The sequence below is a fragment of the Eurosta solidaginis genome, chromosome 1 (assembly GCF_040869045.1).
Source record: "Eurosta solidaginis isolate ZX-2024a chromosome 1, ASM4086904v1, whole genome shotgun sequence".
Classification (NCBI taxonomy): Eukaryota; Metazoa; Arthropoda; class Insecta; order Diptera; family Tephritidae; genus Eurosta; species Eurosta solidaginis.
The window spans coordinates 64,653,597-64,673,859 of record NC_090319.1 but is presented as its reverse complement, the minus strand read 5'-3'; the positions used below and the strand labels follow the sequence as shown (position 1 = coordinate 64,673,859).

The 20,263-nt window shown below is 34.8% G+C and overlaps 1 protein-coding gene across 8 annotated transcripts in view; it reads left to right on the top strand.

Moving 5' to 3' along the window:
* The window catches only part of LOC137233799 (serine proteinase stubble-like), a 727,732-nt gene that overhangs the window by 357,185 nt on the left and 350,284 nt on the right, over nucleotides 1-20,263 (top strand). For 3 of the 8 annotated variants that reach the window (XM_067757273.1, XM_067757263.1, XM_067757252.1), the window contains exon 1: nucleotides 1,114-2,552. The exons of 2 other annotated variants lie outside the window; for them this stretch is intronic. In XM_067757273.1, the coding sequence (XP_067613374.1) occupies nucleotides 2,513-2,552 (40 nt within the window). In that variant the 5' untranslated portion in view covers nucleotides 1,114-2,512. Of the gene's footprint in view, nucleotides 1-1,111; nucleotides 2,553-20,263 lie in introns of those variants that run through there. 3 more of the 8 variants (XM_067757185.1, XM_067757232.1, XM_067757202.1) reach the window with 3 other exon arrangements.

The window sequence follows — 20,263 nt, the reverse complement described above, 5'->3', positions numbered from 1 at the left end:
GAAGTACTTAAGTCATTAAGTGGTAGTTGTGCTGTTAAAGGTAGTAGTAGAAGTGGTAGTGGTGGTGGTAGTTGTAGGTAAAGTTGTACTGACAATGGGTATGGTAATGGCAGTGGTGGTGATAGTGGCTCTGGCAGTGGTAAGGTAATGATAGTGGAAACGGTACCGTTAGTGGTAATGCTGGTAGAAATGGCGTGGGCAACTTTAGTGGTTGCGTTGTGCTAATGGTAGAGGTAGAGGTAGTGGTAGTAGTTGTGGTAGTGGCGGTGGTAATGGTAGTGGCAGTCACAGTGATAGTAGAGGTTGTAGTGATAGTGGTAGTGGAACTGGTTGTGGCAATGGTAGCGGTGGAAGGTAAGGGCAGTCATAGCGGCGGTGGTTGTGGTAGAGGTAGTGACAATGTGTGTGGTGGTGGTGGTGGTTTTAGCAGTAGTGGTGGAAACAGTAGTGGTAGTAGCAGTAATAATAGTAGTGGGAATAGTATAGGTTGTGGTAGAGACAGGGAGTATGGTAGGAGCAGTGGTGGTGGTAGTGTTAGAGTTGTGTTAATGGTAGTGGTAGTGATAGCGATACTTGTAAGAGAAGCAATAATTACTTGGAAGTAGTAATGGTGGTGGTAATGGAATTTATGATGGTAGAGGTAGTGGCGGAAGTTCTGAGAATGGTATTGGTACAGGAATGATGGTAGTAGTGTTATTGGCAATGAGAGAGGGTAGAGGGAAAGCAGATATGTAAGTGATAATGGTGGAAAAAAGGTGGTGGAAAAGGAGACTGGGTGAGAAATGGTGGAAAAGAATTCGAGGAACGAATAAGAGATGGAAGTGTGGAAAATTTGTAAATACAAGAATGCCAAAATTCGCGTAAAACGAAATCTGCCAGCTCTGCTGGTTTAACAAATAACACAAAAGTGCATTGAGAAATGCATTTGATTGATTTCTCGAACACTTCGTGAGCCTAAGTTTAACGAATAATGCTTCGCTATAAGCTGTAAAAGCATAAAACCCAATTTAAAGTCATAAACGCCGTCAAATTTTTACCAGAAACAATAAATAACCGAATGGTGGCGTTAGCAGTTATTTCGAAGCTTATAAACAGTTGGAAACAGCAAAAAGGCGAAGCTAACCATTGCGCCTGCGCAAAAGCTTAACGCCATAAGTCAGCGTCACATGTGCACATGCGCAAGCTGAGCTTATACAATAACAACTGTGAATACATAGATCGCAACCAACAAAGCGGCAACGACAAAATTCAAAATAATTTTGCCGTAAAATTCAGTTGGTAATGTGCAACAGGCGACAACGGTAGGGGTTCGAGTATGGTGCGCTAAATATGAAATTGAAACAAAAAATTTTCAAAAAAAAATTAAAATCGATAAATATTTAAATGAGATACAGCACGTCTAATATTTTGTTTTTTTAGATTGTGTATGCAAATAAAAAAATTTAAATTTCGATAAACTGCATTGTGTTTGTTAATGAATTTTTGATGGTTAAATATAGCTTGGAATTTACAACAACAAAAAATATAACGTGAAATATGCGGCCAAATTATAAAAAATGTTGACGGTGTAGTTAAAGTAGTTAAAAAAAAAGGAATTTTAGTTGTTGTGATTATTATGCTTGCTTTATGGTAATATAAAGCTGGTGAAAATAATAGTTGCTTATACAAGTGCGTTAAATTTTTTATGATTTTTTTTTGTTTGAGTTTTTACAACAACAAGTAAAACTAAAAACTAAGCGCGAAATTATAATAAACTTAAAAGTTTATTTGACTTTTAAATTGGCTAATTGCAAAGAAAATAGCAACAACATTGGTTGATCCATAGATTATTGCATCAAATAAATAAACAAAGTAAAATAAGTGAACAAACAAAAAAGCTGCAAAATTATTAAGCAAACAAGCTCGTTATAAATTATACCAAATTCGAAAAAAACACAAATAATAGAAATCACAGTTTAAGTGCTTAAAATAATCAACCAAGTTAAATTTAGCAGCAAATCACTTTCATTTTCATTGTCAACAACAAACAAATCGACTCAAACGCGCATCCAATGAAGGCCAAAATGAAGACCTCGTACATTCATTACACACACATATGCACATGACCAGCTTAAGAAATCAACAAACTACAAACTAAGCAGTTAAGCTTTTATCTAAAATTACCACATTGAATTTTGCTTTATTGGTCAGCCGGTTTGCAAAAAAAAAAAAAAAAATTTGCTGCTTGGAAGTACCCAACAACAGCTGGCTAATTTAGTGTTGTGGATTTTCAAAGCAAAAAAGTGCAAAAATCTCACAAATCGCTTCCTTTAAAACAACATTTTCATTTGTCGTTTAATACTCTAACTCTATTCACTATTGAGTAATAGTGAAAATATTTTACAAAAAAAAAAAAAACACAAAACAAAAAAAAATACCATCAAAAAAATTGAACAACTTGTAGGAGCGCCAAGCAACTGTTAAAATTGCACAAAACGGCATCTTTTAAAACCCAGCTGAAGCTTTAGACAAAATGCGTTTTGTCACAACAAATTTACTGTTCATATGTGTTGGTAAGTAGCGTCTCCGGACGCATTTACTTTTCTTATACTTTTTTTTTTTTTTGCTTTACTCCTACCTACTCTTACTACTGCCTTAAATGCAACAAGGCCCCAATTGTTGACTCAGGCGTAACACTTGGCTTACATAATTTTTTATTACTAAAGAAACCTCGAAAGTTAATAAAATGCAAAATTTACATATTTCGCTTTACACCCACATGTCAATCACACTCGCATACACTTTTGTGTGCGTTTAAGCGCCCGGTCTAGTTGTTTTCAATATTTTTGAGCTACTAAATAAAAAAATTTTGGAGCTAATAGCCTTTATTTGTCAAATTGTATTGCTTACCCAATAGCAGATGCAGTTTCAGGGCCAAATGTTACAAAGCGTCTCCAATAACCCTTTAGCTTTTCACTTCATAACAAAAGACTTAAGCAACGAACCTGCAGGTATATTTCACAGAAGCAATACGTGCAGACGTTGCTCCGCAATAACTTTGGTATATCTGCATGCATTTTAAGGTGTTTTTATCTCTCACTCTTCTTCCCCCGCTCTTCAACTCTCCTTTTTCGTCGTCCAGTCATTTGTTCTATATTCAACGTGGTCATATCAATTGTTCCCATTGTTGGGTTAGTACTATAAATGTGCTGATTTCCAGAATGTACCGGCTCAATATACAGCAAACAACTTTTAACATCGATAACATTCCGCGAATCCTACGGGAAGTACCTTAATTGCTACGAGTACAAGGACTTGAAATGGATGTATTTTTAGAGATATGAAGAATTGATTTTTTTAGAATCGTTCGTTCTTTTTAGCCTCCTAATATTTGATCATCTTACGATAGCCGTGAGTAAGGTTAGCTTGAACTGGACGGTCAATAAAGATCTCACATATAGTGAATATGTGCATATTGTTACCAGAATTTGTTTGACGACCAAACGGAAGAACCCGAATCAGGTGCCAGAATATATGTTATAGAATAACTACGTCCTCTTGGCAAATATTAGCAAACTTCTAGGACCCAGCTTAATTGCTGCCGCGAGATCTGGCAACTCTGCCGCCCCTAATAGCTGGAGCCTTCACCTGGCATGCGCAGGACACGAATACAGAACGTGCTCAAACGTTTCTTCCTGCAGCTAACACTCCCTGCACTTGCTGCTACTGACGAGGCTTAACTTATAAGCATGTGACGCCAGAAGGCAGTGTCCAGTCAGTATGCGCATAAGTCTTCTCTCTTCCGAGATATGAGCCACTTTTGCTTTGCACTTGATCTTAGAAATTTTGCGGCCTCGCGCTTTTGTCAACGCCCTTCCTGTTTGTTGGATCATATGCAACTCCTTTTGATTTCTCTCAAACCGATTGGGACGTCTATCGTCGACTCAGCGAGTGTTGCACCCTCCTTTGCCAACTCGTCGGCCTTTTCGTTACCTGCTATACCTTTATAACCGGGAACCTAGGTAAACGTGTATGGAGCGAAGTTTTTCCAAAGCTTCTTTGCGTTCCAAAGCACTTCTCGATGAAGTACTTTGTGAGGTTATTGCCTTAATCGCAGCCTGACTATCAATAAATATATTGACGCGGCTGCAGCTTAAGCTCGCTTCCTCCAGAATTTCTGCTGCTTTCTTCACTGCTTTGATTCCCGCCTGAAAAACACTGCAGTAATCTGGCAGCCTGTAGGATCTACTTATTTCTGGGTCAACACAGTAAACAGCGGACTGAAACTCTTCCATTAATTTTAAACCATCCGTATACATGTGTGTAGTATGGCTCAGGCAAGGGACCACCATAACCGTAGGTACAGTTTCATATTTATTGATAAAAAAACGGGCAGAAAATAAATTTATTGCAATTTTTTTATACTCAGTTGAGCAGAGCTCACAGAGTATATTAACTTTGATTGCATAACGGTTGGTAGTACAGGTATAAAGGAATCGAGATAGATATAGACTTCCATATATCAAAATCATCAGTATCGAAAAAAAATTTGATTGAGCCATGTCCGTCCGTCCGTCCCTCTGTCCGTTAACACGATAACTTGAGTAAATTTTGAGGTATCTTGATGAAATGTGGTATGTAGGTTTCTGGGCACTCATCTCAGATCACTGTTTAAAATGAACGATATCGGACTATAACCACGCCCACTTTTTCGATATCGAAAATTTCGAAAAATCGAAAAAGTGCGATAATTCATTACCAAAGGCGGGTAAAGCGATGAAACTTGGTAGGCGGATTGAACTTATGACGCAGAATAGAAAACTAGTAAAATTTGGGACAATGGGCGTGGCACCGCATACTTTTAAATGAAGGTAATTTAGAAGTTTTGCAAGCTGTAATTTGGCAGTCGTTGAAGATAATATGATGAAATTTGGCAGGAACGTTACTCTTATTACTTTATGTCTGCTAAATAAAAATTAGCAAAATCGGAGAACGACCACGCCCACTTTTTAAAAAAAAATTTTTTTAAATTCAAATTTTAAAAGAAAAGTTAATATCTTTACAGCATATAAGTAAATTATGCCAACATTCAACTCCAGTAATGATATGGTGCAACAAAACACAAAAATAAAAGAAAATTTCAAAATGGGCGTGGCTCCGCCCTTTTTCATTTAATTTGTCTAGGATGCTTTTAATGCCACAAGTCGAACAAAAATTAAACAATCCTTGTGAAATTTGGTAGAGGCTTAACTCCTAGGACGGTAACTGTTTTCTGTGAAAAAGGGCGAAATCGGTTGAAGCCACGCCCAGTTTTTATACACAGTCGACCGTCTGTCCTTCCGCTCGGCCTTTAACACGATAACTTGAGCAAAAATCGATATATCTTTACTAAACTCAGTTCACGTACTTATCTGAACTCACCTTGTATTGGTGTAAAAAATGGCCGAAATCCGAATATGACCACGCCCACTTTTTCGATATCGAAAATTACGAAAAATGAAAAAAATGCCATAGCTATATACCAAATACGAAAAAAGAAATGAAATATGGTAATTGTATTGGTCTATTGACGCAAAATATAACTTTAGAAAAAAACTTGGTAAAATGGGTGTGACACCTATCATATTAAAGAGAAGAAAATGAAAAAGTTTTGCAGGGCGAAATCAAAAGCCCTTGGAATCTTGGAAGGAATACTGTACGTGGTATTACATATATAAATAAATTAGCGGTACCCGACAGATGATGTTCTGGATCACCCTGGTCCACATTTTGGTAGATATCTCGAAAACGCCTTCACATATACAACTAAGGGCCACTCCCTTTTAAAACCCTCATTAATACCTTTAATTTGATACCCATATCGTACAAACACATTCTAGAGTCACCCCTGGTCCACGTTTATGGCGATATCTCGAAAAGGCGTCCACATATAGAACTAAGGAACACTCCTTTTTAAAATACACATTAACACCTTTCATTTTATACCCATATCGTACAAACAAATTCTAGTCACCCCTGGTCCACCTTCATGTCGATATCTCGAAAAGGCGTCTACCTATAGAACTAAGACCTACGCCCTTTTAAAATACTCATTAACACCTTTCATTTGATACCCATATCGTACAAACAAATTCTAGAGTCACCCCTGGTCCACCTTTATGTCGATATCACGAAAAGGCGTCCACCTATAGAACTAAGACCCACGCCCTTTTAAAATACTCATTAACACCTTTCATTTGATACACATATCGTACAAACAAATTCTAGTGTCACCCCTGGTCCACCTTTATGGCGATATCTCGAAAAGGCGCCCACCTATAGAACTAAGGCCCACACCCTTTTAAAATACTCATTAACACCTTTCATTTGATACCCATATCGTACAAACAAATTCTAGTGTCACCCCTGGTCCACGTTTATGGCGATATCTCGAAAAGACATCCACATATAGAACTAAGGCCCACGCCCTCTTAAAATACTCATTAATACCTTTCATTTGATGCCCGTATCGTATAGACAAATTCTAGAGTCACTCCTGGTCGACGTTTATGGCGATATATCGAAAAGGCATCCACCTATAGAACCAAGCCCACGCCCTTTTAAAATACTCATTAACACCCTTTCAAACAAATTCTAGAGTCAGCCCTAGTCCACCTTTATGGCGATATCCCTAAATGGCGTCCGCCCATAGAACTATGGCCTACTCTCTCTTAAAATACTCTTTAATACCTTCCATTTGATACAATGTCATACAAACACATTCCAGGGTTACCCTAGGTTCCTTTTACAACATGGTGATTTCCCTTACTTTGTCTCCACAGCTCTCAACTAAGTATGTAATGTTCGGTTACACCCGAACTTAGCCTTCCTTACTTGTTATAAATTTAGCTTTATTGGCGCATATTCACACTTAAATAAAAGAGTTTTGCAATTTGCAAAAAGCTCGACTTAATTTAGAGCCATAAACTATGACTGTGGGCCATTATGTTGGTGGCTTTGTTTGATTGAAAGGAGAAAGCTGAAGAAATGTTGTCGTCACAATCAATTGGCGCTTAAACGTCTAGAAGATTTTGAAGATGCGTAAAATGTCAGGCTAACTATCCCTATTTCAAAACGTAGCTGATACCAATTGCGAACACAAAGAGATATCAAGTCTTCTTGGCGGAGGTCTTCCCTTACAGCTGTTTCCAAATATGGGTGTCGATAGGAATACTTTCCTCTTCGTGCATTGACATAACATGGCGTAGCGGTTGGCATGACCATACATCGTCGACAGGACTTTTTTCTCGAACAGTCCAAAGAACCAATTGGAATAACTTAACAAAAACTGCAGATTAAGGTCGGTTTCTCTACTACAAATAAATTTGAAAAAAAAAAACGCAGAAAGTAGATATTTGAGTATCGAATGCACTAATTATCCTACTACGTTGGGTGGACCAAGGGAAGAACCATGTGATAGCCCTTGATTTTGTCAATTAGCACCAGTTAACGACTTTAGCTATGTTTACAGCTACTTTTAAAATAATCAATGTGAAGAGCTAAACTGAGTTTAACTTTACATTCTCGTGTGTTACTTGGGCTCGTATACCGGCAGCCCAGTAACCACCAGCGTATCAGACTCTCCAAAACAGACAGATTGTTTGATAATTGATTTATTTGAGAGATCAATGGTGTCGAGCTGCTTGGCCTAGATTACTTGCAAGAATCTTCGAACTAAAGAAATCGCACGATAAGTAGTTGCCTTTTATGAAGCCTTTTTTACTTCGAAATAGAGTTGGCAAATAACCGTGTACCTGTGATTTTGTCACAGCTACTTAAATATCACAGTACACTTCAGCGACAGTTTACAAGGAATATTCGTGACTGATTGCCTGTGACAGCATTTATTTCCCGCTGCCAATCACAGACTCAAACATAGCTCTCATCACAGGAACAAATCGCTTCTATGCTATGAACCAATACAATGAGCAAGTTACTTAAGCTGCGACTGAATAACAGTAGATGTCCCAAAAAAATTACGCAGAGATTATTATTCGCAAAACAATCCGCAGAGAAAAATATAAAACTGAGGTAATTCTATATGACAGCATGACACTGTTAATATGCGTCCAAAAATATCGAGAGAGGTTGCAAAAGACTCGCTTTTTGATCCCAGGACCACAAATCCGAAAGCGGAAATTCCAAATTTTGTTTCTGCCAAAAGATATTTCCAAAAAACCGCAAAATGACCCGGAGCGCTCCGAAACCGGGGGTAGAATCCATAGTATTTTTGCGCAGAACTCCTTTCTGCATTGGCGGCCTTCGGCCGCCCTTATAAAAAATTATCCCGGGGTTAGTCCAACACCGGTTTGGAGACCAAATCTATATCCGCGCAAAACACGTTTACCCACAGCTTTCCTTGTGGGTACATAAAATCATCAAAATTACAACAACCACATGGAAATTCTCAATTTTGTTTGGAAATATCTCCGGAGAGAAATAAAATTTCCAATTTCCGCTTTCGGATTCGTGATCCTGGGTCCAAAGCGCGTCTTTTGACACCTCTCGCGATATTTTTGGACGTTTTAGGAGTTGTACCCTAAAGTAAAAAATTTTCATTTTTCGCCTTCGGATTACTGTTGTTGAGGTCAATACGCGTCTTTTGACATCTCTCTCGATATTTTTGGACGCGTAATAGCAGTGTCATGCTGTCATATAGAATCACCAAAACTGATTCCTGTTGGGGTGTTATTTGTTTTTTTTTTTTTCAATCACAGTCACGGTTTAAAGCCCTATAAGCTTTAGATTGAACTCAAATTCAGACTACACAAGAAAACACAACAATGTAAGTGCATCAGCATTTCTAAATTTTTTTTTGTAAAAAAAATTTTAACAAAAAGAAAAAATCTCATAATAAAAAAAACAATAGCCAACAATCCAAGAGCAATAATATTGGTTGTAATAAAAACAATAATGGCATGAGGTGCCTACAAATGCGAACTACAAAAAACAAGCAGCAAATCAAAGAAATAACAACAACAACAAAAAAACAAAAATACCGACATCTACGTTACGATTGCATAGTCTTTCAGCTCTACACGCCACATAGTTTTCACTTTCTTTTCCTTAGTCACGGAACCAGTTTCAGTGATTTCTTCCGTTTATTTGCCTCTTTGCCCATTTAATGTGCCCTTTTACCGATATGAATGAGCAGATATGTATGTAAGTAGACGAATGCGTGAATATACTGAAAAGCGTTTTGTTTTGTTAACAAATCATGGACAATTATTGCTTGGTTAATGAGTAACAGAATCGGAGTTATTTTAGCAAATATTTCGCAAATGCGAAAGTTATATCTGTATGTATGTAGGTACGTCTAAATGTATGCACATACATACACCTGTGAATGAAAATATAGCACCAAAAAAGCGATTAGTCTAGGGTGAGTCCGGGATGAGTCGCAAAGGAATATGCGACTAATGCCAGTTTTGATCTTTTTGTATTCGTTGAACTGTTCCCTTTTGTTTGAGCGTGTTCTATGGAGAGACTAATTCTACCCATTTATACCAGAACGGGAATGATAGGACCAAGCTCCTTTGTACCATATCGGAACGAATGACAACTTATTATTGCCTCTTTGTTTATGTTCCCTAAAATGGGCTACATATATTTCAACCTGACTAATCCCAACTTTACCCAAAAGGGATTATAGGAAATCAATTAGGCCCCAATGTAGATAAAAGAGATCGTGCGGAGACTGCTCTCTTTAAGGATTAGTTGCATAATTTTTTGCATGTTATTTACAAATTTAATGAGTTATTTTTTTTTATTTAATTTGTTTTTTGGTCCTGCCGTTTGTCGCTAGCTCTGTTACTTTGAACTTTGACTGCACTCGTAAAGCAAATCCTATTTTATGCGGTTCTAGTTTGATAAGCAGACGTCCGTCATGGTGTAGTGATTGTACGCTGGTCTAACTAACCAATAGTCGCAGAGTCTAGTGACAGCACAGAAATCATCAAAATACTTTAGGCATTTTTTGCTAAAAAAAAGGTCGCCATTCGGAGCTGCATCACGCTGGAACCCGCTTTGAAAAAATCCAAATTTTTTTTGTGATTTCTATAACTACAAACGATGCAATTGATTGTAGTGAAATTCATTTTTTTGTAGTTCTTATAGTTACTCCGAAAATATAATACATTGTGCGGAAACCAAGCAATTTAAGCAAATTTGGTTTTTTTCTTTTTGAAATACGTTTTAAATCGTTTGTAGTTTTTCATACGAAAAAAAATTTTTTTTTTGGTGGACAGGTTTCGGAGATATCGCTAACGCATCTCAAAAAAACAAAGAACGCATCAATTTGGAAGCACTAAAAGTACTTTTCCTATAACTACAAACGATGAAATTGATTGTAGTGAAATTCATTTTTTTGTAGTTTTTATAGTTACTCCGAAAATATAATACATTGTGCGGAAACCAAGCAATTTAAGGAAATTTGGGTTTTTTCTTTTTGAAATACGTTTTAAATCGTTTGTAGTTTTTCATACGAAAAAAAATTTTTTTTTTGGTCGACAGGTTTCGGAGATATCGCTAACGCATCTCAAAAAAACAAAGAACGCAGCAATTTGGAAGCACTAAAAGTACTTTTCCTATAACTACAAACGATGAAATTGATTGTAGTGAAATTCATTTTTTTGTAGTTCTTATAGTTACTCCGAAAATATAATACATTGTGCGGAAACCAAGCAATTTAAGTAAATTTGGTTTTTTTGTTTTTGAAATACGTTTTAAATCGTTTGTAGTTTTTCATAGGAAAAAAAATTTTTTTTTGGTCCATAGGTTTCGGAGATATCGCTAACGCATCTCAAAAAAACCAAGAACGCAGCAATTTGGAAGCACTAAAAGTACTTTTCCTATAACTACAAACGATGAAATTGATTGTAGTGAAATTCATTTTTTTGTAGTTCTTATAGTTACTCCGAAAATATAATACATTGTGCGGAAACCAAGCAATTTAAGTAAATTTGGTTTTTTTGTTTTTGAAATACGTTTTAAATCGTTTGTAGTTTTTCATACGAAAAAAAATTTTTTTTGGTCCACAGGTTTCGGAAATATCGCTAACGCATCTCAAAAAAACCAAGAACGCAGCAATTTGGAAGCACTAAAAGTACTTTTCCTATAACTACAAACGATGAAATTGATTGTAGTGAAATTCATTTTTTTGTAGTTCTTATAGTTACTCCGAAAATATAATACATTGTGCGGAAACCAAGCAATTTAAGCAAATTTGGGTTTTGTCTTTCTGAAATACGTTTTAAATCGTTTGTAGTTTTTCATAGGAAAAAACATTTTTTTTTTGGTCCATACGTTTCGGAGATATCGCTAACGCATCTCAAAAAAACCAAGAACGCAGCAATTTGGAAGCACTAAAAGTACTTTTCCTATAACTACAAACGATGAAATTGATTGTAGTGAAATTCATTTTTTTGTAGTTCTTATAGTTACTCCGAAAATATAATACATTGTGCGGAAACCAAGCAATTTAAGTAAATTTGGTTTTTTTGTTTTTGAAATACGTTTTAAATCGTTTGTAGTTTTTTTTGGTCCACAGGTTTCGGAGATATAGCTAACGCATCTCAAAAAAACCAAGAACGCAGCAATTTGGAAGCACTAAAAGTACTTTTCCTATAACTACAAACGATGATATTGATTGTAGTGAAATTCATTTTTTTGTAGTTTTTATAGTTACTCCGAAAATATATTATATATATATTATATCTCCGAAACCTGTGGACCAAAAAAAAAATTTTTTTTTGTATGAAAAACTACAAACGATTTAAAACGTATTTCAAAAACAAAAAAACCAAATTTACTTAAATTGCTTGGTTTCCGCACAATGTATTATATTTTCGGAGTAACTATAAGAACTACAAAAAAATGAATTTCACTACAATCAATTTCATCGTTTGTAGTTATAGGAAAAGTACTTTTAGTGCTTCCAAATTGCTGCGTTCTTGGTTTTTTTGAGATACGTTAGCGATATCTCCGAAACCTATGGACCAAAAAAAAAAATTGTTTTTCCTATGAAAAACTACAAACGATTTAAAACGTATTTCAAAAACAAAAAAAACAAATTTACTTAAATTGCTTGGTTTCCGCACAATGTATTATATTTTCGGAGTAACTATAAGAACTACAAAAAAATTAATTTCACTACAATCAATTTCATCGTTTGTAGTTATAGGAAAAGTACTTTTAGTGCTTCCAAATTGCTGCGTTCTTGGTTTTTTTGAGATGCGTTAGCGATATCTCCGAAACCTATTGACCAAAAAAAAAATTTTTTTTCCTATGAAAAACTACAAACGATTTAAAACGTATTTCAAAAACAAAAAAACCAAATTTACTTAAATTGCTTGGTTTCCGCACAATGTATTATATTTTCGGAGTAACTATAAGAACTACAAAAAAATTCATTTCACTAGAATCAATTTCATCGTTTGTAGTTATAGGAAAAGTACTTTTAGTGCTTCCAAATTGCTGCGTTCTTGGTTTTTTTGAGATGCGTTAGCGATATCTCCGAAACCTGTCGACAAAAAAAAAATTTTTTTCGTATGAAAAACTACAAACGATTTAAAACGTATTTCAAAAAGAAAAAACCAAATTTGCTTAAATTGCTTGGTTTCCGCACAATGTATTATATTTTCGTAGTAACTATAAGAACTAAAAAAAAATGAATTTCACTACGATCAATTTCGTCGTTTGTAGTTATAGGAAAAGTACTTTTAGTGCTTCCAAATTGCTGCGTTCTTGGTTTTTTTGAGATGCGTTAGCGATATCTCCGAAACCTGTGGACCAAAAAAAAATTTTTTTCCTATGAAAAACTACAAACGATTTAAAACGTATTTCAGAAAGAAAAAACCCAAATTTGCTTAAATTGCTTGGTTTCCGCACAATGTATTATATTTTCGGAGTAACTATAAAAACTACAAAAAAATGAATTTCACTACAATCAATTTCATGGTTTGTAGTTATAGGAAAATTACTTTTAGTGCTTCCAAATTGCTGCGTTCTTGGTTTTTTTGAGATGCGTTAGCGATATCTCCGAAACCTGTGGACCAAAAAAAAATTTATTTTTCGTATGAAAAACTACAAACGATTTAAAACGTATTTCAAAAAGAAAAAACCAAATTTGCTTAAATTGCTTGGTTTCCGCACAATGTATTATATTTTCGGAGTAACTATAAAAACTACAAAAAAATGAATTTCACTACAATCAATTTCATGGTTTGTAGTTATAGGAAAATTACTTTTAGTGCTTCCAAATTGCTGCGTTCTTGGTTTTTTTGAGATGCGTTAGCGATATCTCCGAAACCTGTGGACCAAAAAAAAATTTATTTTTCGTATGAAAAACTACAAACGATTTAAAACGTATTTCAAAAAGAAAAAACCAAATTTGCTTAAATTGCTTGGTTTCCGCACAATGTATTATATTTTCGGAGTAACTATAAAAACTACAAAAAAATGAATTTCACTACAATCAATTTCATGGTTTGTAGTTATAGGAAAATTACTTTTAGTGCTTCCAAATTGCTGCGTTCTTGGTTTTTTTGAGATGCGTTAGCGATATCTCCGAAACCTGTGGACCAAAAAAAAATTTATTTTTCGTATGAAAAACTACAAACGATTTAAAACGTATTTCAAAAAGAAAAACCCAAATTTGCTTAAATTGCTTGGTTTCCGCACAATGTATTATATTTTCGTAGTAACTATAAGAACTAAAAAAAAATGAATTTCACTACGATCAATTTCGTCGTTTGTAGTTATAGGAAAAGTACTTTTAGTGCTTCCAAATTGCTGCGTTCTTGGTTTTTTTGAGATGCGTTAGCGATATCTCCGAAACCTGTGGACCAAAAAAAAATTTTTTTCCTATGAAAAACTACAAACGATTTAAAACGTATTTCAGAAAGAAAAAACCCAAATTTGCTTAAATTGCTTGGTTTCCGCACAATGTATTATATTTTCGGAGTAACTATAAGAACTACAAAAAAATGAATTTCACTACAATCAATTTCATCGTTTGTAGTTATAGGAAAAGTACTTTTAGTGCTTCCAAATTGCTGCGTTCTTGGTTTTTCTGAGATGAGTTAGCGATATCTCCGAAACCTGTGGACCAAAAAAAAAATTTTTTTTCGTATGAAAAACTACAAACGATTTAAAACGTATTTCAAAAACAAAAAAACCAAATTTACTTAAATTGCTTGGTTTCCGCACAATGTATTATATTTTCGGAGTAACTATAAAAACTACAAAAAAATGAATTTCACTACAATCAATTTCATGGTTTGTAGTTATAGGAAAATTACTTTTAGTGCTTCCAAATTGCTGCGTTCTTGGTTTTTTTGAGATGCGTTAGCGATATCTCCGAAACCTGTGGACCAAAAAAAAATTTATTTTTCGTATGAAAAACTACAAACGATTTAAAACGTATTTCAAAAAGAAAAAACCAAATTTGCTTAAATTGCTTGGTTTCCGCACAATGTATTATATTTTCGTAGTAACTATAAGAACTAAAAAAAAATGAATTTCACTACGATCAATTTCGTCGTTTGTAGTTATAGGAAAAGTACTTTTAGTGCTTCCAAATTGCTGCGTTCTTGGTTTTTTTGAGATGCGTTAGCGATATCTCCGAAACCTGTGGACCAAAAAAAAATTTTTTTCCTATGAAAAACTACAAACGATTTAAAACGTATTTCAGAAAGAAAAAACCCAAATTTGCTTAAATTGCTTGGTTTCCGCACAATGTATTATATTTTCGGAGTAACTATAAGAACTACAAAAAAATGAATTTCACTACAATCAATTTCATCGTTTGTAGTTATAGGAAAAGTACTTTTAGTGCTTCCAAATTGCTGCGTTCTTGGTTTTTCTGAGATGAGTTAGCGATATCTCCGAAACCTGTGGACCAAAAAAAAAATTTTTTTTCGTATGAAAAACTACAAACGATTTAAAACGTATTTCAAAAACAAAAAAACCAAATTTACTTAAATTGCTTGGTTTCCGCACAATGTATTATATTTTCGGAGTAACTATAAAAACTACAAAAAAATGAATTTCACTACAATCAATTTCATCGTTTGTAGTTATAGGAAAAGTACTTTTAGTGCTTTCAAATTGCTGCGTTCTTGGTTTTTTTGAGATGCGTTAGCGATATCTCCGAAACCTGTGGACCAAAAAAAAAATTTTTTTTCGTATGAAAAACTACAAACGATTTAAAACGTACAGTGGACCCTCGGTTAATGAACGCCCCGCATAACGAACATTTCGCATAACGAATACATTTTTTTGGGAAAAAAGTTTCGCTTTACGAACGAAGTCTCGCATAACAACCTAAACAGGGGAAACCCCGAATTCACATTATTGGGCTGTCTGCGTTTAGCTTTTGCTTCATAGTTCAGAATTTTGTTTTATTTTAGTGCAGAATTGTTCGTAAAATTAACAAGACGTGTTGAAACATACAAATTTTTTATTTTTAATTTTGCTTTTATAAAAATTGCAAAATAACTAACATAAAATGCCCTCAAAAAAAAAATTCGGAAAAGGAGAAAAATACAAGGACCAAAATAACTATTGAAATGAAACTCAAGATCATTCAAAAACATAAAGGAGGTTTGGGTGTGGCTGATTTAGGACGTGCGTTCAACTTGTCGAAATCAACGATTTCTACTATCCTCAAGAATCAGGACAAGCTTGAGGTGCTAAACGCTTCAAAGGGAGTATCAAGAGTTTCTTCGCAACGACCACAAATTCTCGATGATGTTGAAAGGTTGCTTTTGATATGGATTAACGAAAAGCAAATGCAAGCTGACACAATTTCGCAGAATATAATTTGTGAGAAGGCTAAAACGATATTCACTACTCTGATTGAAAAGTCGTCAGGAACATCAACAGCAAGAAGGGAAGACTTCAAAGCAAGTAAGGGGTGGTTCGAGAATTTCAAAAAACGTACTGGTATTCATAGCGTTATAAGGCATGGTGAAGCAGCAAGCTCAGACGCTAAGGCTGCCGAGAGTTATGTAGGCGAATTCAAGAAGCTTGTGGATACTGAGGGTTACTTGCCCCAGCAGGTGTTTAATTGCGACGAAACGGGTCTTTTTTGGAAAAAGATGCCCAAGCGAACTTACATAACAGTAGAGGAGAAAGCAATGCCCGGCCATAAGCCAATGAAAGACCGCCTTACTCTGCTTTTTTGTTCCAATGCAAGTGGCGACTTGAAAATAAAACCGCTACTTGTCTATCATTCAGAGAATCCACGTGCCTTCAAAAAGCATAATGTTGACAAGAGTAAGCTAAATGTCATGTGGAAGTCGAACAGTAAAGCTTGGGTGACACGTGTTCTTTTTACTGAGTGGATCAATAATGTTTTTGGCCCCTCTGTGCTGAAATATTTGATTGAGATGGATTTGCCTCTTCGTGTCCTGCTTATTATGGATAACGCTCCTTCACATCCACCAAGTTTACAAGATGAACTCATTGAAGAGTTTAAATTCATCAAAATTCACTTTTTGCCACCTAATACAACCCCATTGCTTCAGCCCATGGATCAGCAAGTGATTTCTAACTTCAAGAAGCTTTACACAAAAGAACTTTTCCAGCATTGCTTTGACGTGACTGAAAAAACAAATCTTACTCTAAAAGAGTTTTGGAAAGATCACTTCCACATTGTTGCCTGTCTCAAAATTATTGATAAGGCATGGAAGGGCGTTACTAAGAGAACACTCGAATCTTCCTGGAAAAATCTTTGGCCCGACCGCTTTGCCGAATGCACATTTGAAGGACTCGACGCAGTATCTACGGATCCAATAACCAACGAAATAATATTTTTGGCTGACCGTATTGGGCTAGAGGTGGATGGAAATGACATCGCTGAACTTGTGGCAGAGCACAGTGAAGATCTGACTACCGACGAGCTTATAGAATTGCAATGTGATTTACAACAAGATGTTAAGAAGCAAACTTTATCAGACGAGGAGATAACCGAAGAACAGCAACCGTCTAGTGCAATCAGAGAAATGCTCAAAGCATGGAAGTTTGTGGCATCAAACGTTAAAAAGCATCACCCCAGTCAGACAGCGGCAGTACGTGCAACAGAATTATTCAACGATAATGCTGTGTCCCATTTTGAACAAATTTTGAAGGGACGTCAGAAACAAACGACTCTAGACAGTTTTTTGCTTAATGTAGATTAATAATGCTAGGTACTAGGTTTCTTTCAATAAAAATTCAAATTGAAACATATAAGACTGTATTTTTTTTCGACCTGGAACGCATTATTTTAGTTTACATTGATTCTTATAGGAATAATGGTTTTGCTTAACGAAAGTTTTGCATAACGAGCAAGATGCTAGAACCAATTGTGTACGTTAACCGAGGGTCCACTGTATTTCAAAAACAAAAAAACCAAATTTACTTAAATTGCTTGGTTTCCGCACAATGTATTATATTTTCGGAGTAACTATAAAAACTACAAAAAAATGAATTTCACTACAATCAATTTCATCGTTTGTAGTTATAGGAAAAGTACTTTTAGTGCTTCCAAATTGCTGCGTTCTTGGTTTTTTTGAGATGCGTTAGCGATATCTCCGAAACGTATGGACCAAAAAAAAAATGTTTTTTCATATGAAAAACTACAAACGATTTAAAACGTATTTCAGAAAGAAAAAACCCAAATTTGCTTAAATTGCTTGGTTTCCGCACAATGTATTATATTTTCGGAGTAACTATAAGAACTACAAAAAAATGAATTTCACTACAATCAATTTCATCGTTTGTAGTTATAGGAAAAGTACTTTTAGTGCTTCCAAATTGCTGCGTTCTTGGTTTTTTTGAGATGCGTTAGCGATATCTCCGAAACCTGTGGACCAAAAAAAAAATTTTTTTTCGTATGAAAAACTACAAACGATTTAAAACGTATTTCAAAAACAAAAAAACCAAATTTACTTAAATTGCTTGGTTTCCGCACAATGTATTATATTTTCGGAGTAACTATAAGAACTACAAAAAAATGAATTTCACTACAATCAATTTCATCGTTTGTAGTTATAGGAAAAGTACTTTTAGTGCTTCCAAATTGCTGCGTTCTTGGTTTTTTTGAGATGCGTTAGCGATATCTCCGAAACCTATGGACCAAAAAAAAAATTTTTTTTCCTATGAAAAACTACAAACGATTTAAAACGTATTTCAAAAACAAAAAAACCAAATTTACTTAAATTGCTTGGTTTCCGCACAATGTATTATATTTTCGGAGTAACTATAAGAACTACAAAAAAATGAATTTCACTACAATCAATTTCATCGTTTGTAGTTATAGGAAAAGTACTTTTAGTGCTTCCAAATTGCTGCGTTCTTGGTTTTTTTGAGATGCGTTAGCGATATCTCCGAAACCTGTCGACAAAAAAAAATTTTTTTTCGTATGAAAAACTACAAACGATTTAAAACGTATTTCAAAAAGAAAAAACCCAAATTTCCTTAAATTGCTTGGTTTCCGCACAATGTATTATATTTTCGGAGTAACTATAAAAACTACAAAAAAATGAATTTCACTACAATCAATTTCATCGTTTGTAGTTATAAGAAAAGTACTTTTAGTGCTTCCAAATTGCTGCGTGCTTGGTTTTTTGAGATGCGTTAGCGATATCTCCGAAACCTGTGGACCAAAAAAAAATTATTTTTCGTATGAAAAACTACAAACGATTTAAAACGTATTTCAAAAAGAAAAAAACCAAATTTGCTTAAATTGCTTGGTTTCCGCACAATGTATTATATTTTCGGAGTAACTATTAGAACTACAAAAAAATGAATTTCACTACAATCAATTTCATCGTTTGTAGTTATAGGAAAAGTACTTTTAGTGCTTCCAAATTGCTGCGTTCTTGGTTTTTTTGAGATGCGTTAGCGATATCTCCGAAACCTGTCCACCAAAAAAAAAATTTTTTTCGTATGAAAAACTACAAACGATTTAAAACGTATTTCAAAAAGAAAAAACCCAAATTTCCTTAAATTGCTTGGTTTCCGCACAATGTATTATATTTTCGGAGTAACTATAAAAACTACAAAAAAATGAATTTCACTACAATCAATTTCATCGTTTGTAGTTATAGGAAAAGTACTTTTAGTGCTTCCAAATTGCTGCGTTCTTGGTTTTTTTGAGATGCGTTAGCGATATCTCCGAAACCTGTGGACCAAAAAAAAATTTATTTTTCGTATGAAAAACTACAAACGATTTAAAACGTATTTCAAAAAGAAAAAAACCAAATTTGCTTAAATTGCTTGGTTTCCGCACAATGTATTATATTTTCGGAATAACTATAAGAACTACAAAAAAATGAATTTCACTACAATCAATTTCATCGTTTGTAGTTATGGGAAAAGTACTTTTAGTGCTTCCAAATTGCTGCGTTCTTGGTTTTTTTGAGATGCGTTAGCGATATCTCCGAAACCTGTCCACAAAAAAAAAAATTTTTTTTCGTATGAAAAACTACAAACGATTTAAAACGTATTTCAAAAAGAAAAAACCCAAATTTCCTTAAATTGCTTGGTTTCCGCACAATGTATTATATTTTCGGAGTAACTATAAAAACTACAAAAAAATGAATTTCACTACAATCAATTGCATCGTTTGTAGTTATAGAAATCACAAAAAAAATTTGGATTTTTTCAAAGCGGGTTCCAGCGTGATGCAGCTGCCATTCGGCTGTGGTTTTTGCGATGAGAAGCTTCGCAGAAAATGAATCTGCCTGAGCATGCGCCGTTCAATGTTGCCATAAAACCTGTAAGTCTACCAATTTGAAGATAAAAAATGACAAATCTCGGCTTTAGAATATTCTTGGATGTATATCGTGTAAAGTAATTAGTATAGCAGCAACAACATATCATTAAACTCTGGAACTAGTCTAAATTAACCGCGATTGTTTGAGTGTACGACATATGGTTTCAACAGTATAGTGTCATCTTTGTTACGGCGAACTCACTCAAGGAGTTGGCAGCGTAATTCATAGCTAATCAAACTCTTTTTTCAACCTCACCTACTATGGCGAATCCTAGGATGGGGTATGATGACCTAAACAGTCCAATGAGGTCATATCAAATCGTTCCTCAGATGGCCGGGCTAGTACCTAAATGGTGCAATTTTCAGGAACATACCTGATAAATATACGGTAAGGATCATCAGCATCAATAAAACCTTGCTGGAGTTTACTTACCACTACAGTAAGAAGAAGAAGATAGTTCGAAATGGTTTCTTGCATTTGCT